General features: G+C 35.5%; 1 protein-coding gene across 2 annotated transcripts; it reads left to right on the top strand.

The window, feature by feature from the left end:
- The first annotated feature begins 563 nt into the window (after positions 1–563).
- On the top strand, positions 564–4,431 carry LOC140808075 (probable inactive receptor kinase At5g58300). Of its 2 annotated transcripts, none has more exons than XM_073165090.1 (3): positions 564–690; positions 2,103–3,423; positions 3,550–4,431. In XM_073165090.1, the coding sequence occupies exons 2-3, from the start codon at positions 2,127–2,129 to the stop codon at positions 4,176–4,178; spliced, it is 1,926 nt and encodes a 641-aa protein (XP_073021191.1). In that variant the 5' UTR covers positions 564–690; positions 2,103–2,126; the 3' UTR covers positions 4,179–4,431. The 2 variants fall into 2 exon arrangements, with proteins under 2 accessions (XP_073021191.1, XP_073021190.1); XM_073165089.1 differs by lacking the exon at positions 564–690 and adding an exon at positions 1,640–1,969.
- The last annotated feature ends 276 nt before the right edge of the window (positions 4,432–4,707 follow it).

Genomic DNA, 4,707 nt, shown 5'->3' with positions numbered 1-4,707 from the left:
TTTATAAAAAATAAAAAAATCTGGTTTAGTAAATATTTGTATTCTCTTATAACTTTTTTTTATCTTTATTCAAAAATTAGATTTTTATATGATTATATCATTTTTAATATAAAAATTTATCATAAGAAAACATTAAATTAAAAATAACAAAAAAAAAAAAAACTCAACACAAAAAATATCACATATAAGCATGCATTGCGTGCACTTTTGTGTCACAAAAACTGATAATGAGATTCTCTCACGGAAAAATTTTGTGAGACAGATCTCACATACGATCCATCCTATGAATAATTTAACTTTTATTCTAAGTATAAATAAGATCGATCCGTCTCACGAATATAGATCTTAAAAAAATCCACCTAATTTTTTCTTCTTCTTATGAACAATAAGTGGAGCAACATAATTGTGGTGCATAATGAGTCATTAATGAAATGCATCGCTGGGCTCTTAGACTTCCCTTTATGCCAAGTATTACCGTTGGATTTCAAATTTCCACATTTATTGGTATTATAATTATGTAGCTCAAGATACATAATTTCATTTGATTCAGATACATACTATTTACAAACAAACCAAAAGGTGAAATTCCAAAGGTTTTTCGAGAAACCCTTCGTTGGGTTAAGGATAATTCGGCCACAAAAGCTTGATTTCTCAGAGATTTTTTCATCAAAATTTTGGCTTTTTTTGTCCGTAAGTTTACCCTTAGTTCTTAAACTTTTTTTAAAAATTATTATTTGTTGTCCAATGCAGCAGTACTTTCAGGTTCATCTGGCGATGGCTAATTTTTTAGATGAATAATTTTCCTTTGTGAAATATTTTGATTGGAGTTGGATGAATAATCCTATAAACATAATATAATTTTGTAATAAAAGAATATACAATTCTTAAAGATGTCAAATTCAAGTTACAACTAAATTTTATGTTTTGTTTTTGCAGCAGAGTGTTGTTCCTCTTTAGTATACACTATACAACAAAGTTAGACCCAAACTTTTGCTTTTTGCTTTTACTTTTGCTTTGTTGTGAATCTTTTTTAACCACTTTAGATTGGATACTTAATTCTATCTCAACTTTTTCAAAACATGGTTACAATTAAGTATTAAATTTCTAATGCAATTTTAAAGATAAAAAGATTTGGCAGTGTAATAAAGTAAGGCACTACTTGCTTTTCCACTATGGAAAAAAAGTCAAATCAAGAATATTTTGCTTTTTTTTGCTTTTTTCGATTTTGGTTACATAAAGTTCCTAGCTACAAATTATCTTACAACTCAACCAATTCCTATTTAGTTGTTTTTTTTTACATATTTCTTCGCTATGAAGTTTTCTTAGTGGGCAACTTTTCGCCTGAATATTTGTTTAAAAATTATATTTCATCTTATTTACGTAAAAAACGATAAGTTTGTTCACTTCTTTAAACAAAACTTGAAAATAATTTCATAAAAACTTGTAAATATTAATGTTAAAAGATATATTTTATTCAATCAAATTGTGGAACATTTGCCTCGCCAAAATAGATGTTTGTTGGTGTCTTTTAGTAAATTTTATTTATTTTTTTGGCTTGAGTATTTTTTGCACCCTAATAAAGGGTGGACCCTTTAGTTTTGCTCTAAGTTTGTGGCCTGTGGGACTTTTTTTTTAATGAAAATTTTGAGTGTGTGGAGATTTTGTTCAAGTATCTTAAATTATTTTGAATCCAAACTGTGTTTAAAAGAAACTTAGTCTACTTAATATTTAGAAAACTGATGCAAAGTTTTTCGATTATATTGAAAAATGGAACAATATGTTTTGGCTTTTTCATGAAAAAATATGAAAACAAAACTTTCTTGCTAAGATTGCAAGACATTAGCATTAGAATTCATAATTGGAATCTTATGCATTTAGCTCTCCATTTTGCTACCTTTTTGTTAACATGATGTCACTGTCTTTTAACCAAATCAATCATAGTACCTTCTGAAATATTAAATCGAAAGAGGTAAATTCAAATTCATTTCAAGTATTATACGGCAGATCTGATCATGTAATATTTGTTGATGTTACTGTTTTTCATTTCGTTTACATGTTCATTTTCTTGATGTTTCTGAACTCGACGTTGTTAAAAACTGAAGGTTGGCATATCTGCGAGTTGTGCTATGCCAAGAATTGGCAAGAAACCAGGAGTCAAACTTGAAAACTTGTATTACCTGCGTCTATCCTCTCTGAAACTTCAAATGAAACTCGGGTTTGGAACGGCTGTGAATCTTTTGCTGTTACTTGTGATTTCGGCAGTGGCGAGTTCTGATCTTAACTCGGACAAAAAGGCTTTGCTTCAGTTTGCTGCTTCTGTACCACACGTCCGGAAACTTTATTGGAATTCGTCTAATCCCATATGCACTTCTTGGATTGGCATTACTTGCTCGAAAGATGGGACTCGAGTGGTTGCCATACATCTCCCTGGCATTGGTCTTTACGGCTCCATACCGGATAAAACTATTGGAAATCTTGATGCTCTTAGAGTAATCAGCTTACACACAAACTTTCTAGACGGAAATCTACCTTCTGATATTTTATCCATTCCTGCACTTAGATCAGTTTACCTTCGGAAAAATAACTTTTCAGGTGGCATTCCTGTATCCCTCTCCCCTGGTATTAGTGTTCTTGATCTGTCATCTAACTCTTTCTCAGGGAAGATACCGAATCTTGAGCTTCCAAGACTCAGGCTTCTGAATTTGAGCTATAACTCATTGGATGGTTCGATACCTTACGCCCTTCAGAAGTTTCCCATTTCTTCGTTTATAGGAAACTCTCATTTGTGCGGCCCTCCATTGACTTATTGCTCAAGATTATCTCCGTCCCCACTCTCCGCACCAGAAAGTTCTTCGTCTCCTGAAATTGTTGGAAGCCACAGAGCAGCCAGCTCTATAAAGCTTAATACAGGAGCTATTGCTGCAATTGCCGTTGGTGGTAGTTTTCTTCTTATTCTTCTAGTTTTGGCTATCTTACTCCGATGTAGGAAAAAGAAAAGTAATTCTGGCGGCACTCGTGTAATCAAAACTAAGGCGTCCAGTATTGCAAAGACAGAGAATTTGAAGTCCGAAGATTTCGGAAGTGGGGTTCAAGAAGCAGAGAAAAATAAGCTAGTTTTCTTCCAACGGTGTTCGTATACCTTTGATCTCGAGGATTTGCTCAGAGCATCAGCAGAAGTTCTTGGAAAGGGAAGCTACGGTACTGCCTATAAGGCGATTTTGGATGAAGCCACAACAGTTGTGGTGAAACGACTCAAGGAAGTGGGGATCGGAAAGAAAGAGTTTGAACAGCATTTGGAGACTTTGAATGGACTTGGGATCCATCCTAATGTTTTGCCTCTGCTTGCTTATTATTACTCCAAGGATGAGAAGCTTCTTGTTTACGAGTACATGCCTGCCAGTAGCTTGTGTTCTGCCTTGCATGGTATGCTTTCTCTTGTTTTTCTACAAGCATTCTTGCTTTAAATCTATACATCCGAGATACCCTCCAACCCTTCTTGTTATTAAACGTCACCCCCCTCATTAAAATGTTATTGCTATACAATAAAAGGTAACCGAGGCGCTGGACGAACCCCACTAGATTGGGACACAAGGCTAAACGTTGCACTAGGAGCAGCAAGGGGACTAGCTCACATCCATTCAGAAGGTGGCACTAAATTTACTCATGGTAACATCAAGTCATCAAACATACTCCTCACCGATGGTCTAGACGCTTGTGTTACTGATTTCTCTTTAGGCCCTTTATTCAACTCTATTGCCACCAAATACCGAGTTGCTGGATACCGAGCACCAGAAGTGATCGAGGCTCAAAAGATCAGTCAAAAATCCGATGTTTATAGCTTTGGTGTACTCCTACTTGAGATTCTCACAGGAAAATCACCGATCCAATATATGGGGTACGATGAGGTGATCGATCTACCTAGATGGGTTCGTTCTGTTGTTCGTGAGGAATGGACAGCAGAGGTTTTCGACCCGGAGCTCATGAAGTACCAGAATATTGAAGAGGAGATGGTGCAGTTGCTGCAGATTGCGCTATCATGCGTGGCAAAGGGGGTGTATATGAGACCGTGTATGGACGATGTCGTGCGGATGATCGAGGAAATTCGAGGTTCGGAAGGGGATAATAGGCCATCATCCGAGGATAATCGGTCAAAAGACTCCAATGTGCAGACACCATGAGGGGATGATACAAGAAGTTCGAGTTTTTAGCAGTCTAGATTGATTCTTGGATGAACTTTTGAAGTTTGCATGTACACATTCATTTGTTTCTGATGTTTTTCTTGTTACAATAAAATGACAGTTTGTAGGACGGGAATGACTTCTCCCAGTTCCCACCCCAATTAGATCAATCCTTATGGTCATACTGCATCAAAGATCCCATCTATGCAAATCTCTACTCATGCACGATTCAGAGCCATTGAACAAACCAAGTTTAAGTGTGTATATTTCGAGGTAGATTAGTCATCAAGATTGAGCAAATGTAGTTGAGCTCCATCAGCTAATCCATTTCGAATCAATTTTATGCGTTTAGTTCCCATCATTAATTTTTTCCCCCTAAAAAAAATCTCACTTCCATTTCTTTAAATTACATTTATATATATAATACCATTTTGAAAACTAATTGAGCTTAAAATTTAAGTACGATGACCAGTCCATGGAGGCTAGAGCGATACATTGTAAACTAACAGTCACTCGAGGCCATGAACAT

Source organism: Primulina eburnea, chromosome 12 (genome assembly GCF_022965805.1).
Source record: "Primulina eburnea isolate SZY01 chromosome 12, ASM2296580v1, whole genome shotgun sequence".
Taxonomy (NCBI): domain Eukaryota; kingdom Viridiplantae; phylum Streptophyta; class Magnoliopsida; order Lamiales; family Gesneriaceae; genus Primulina; species Primulina eburnea.
Note: the sequence above shows the minus strand (reverse complement) of the source record. Positions and strands in the feature narration are given on the sequence as shown.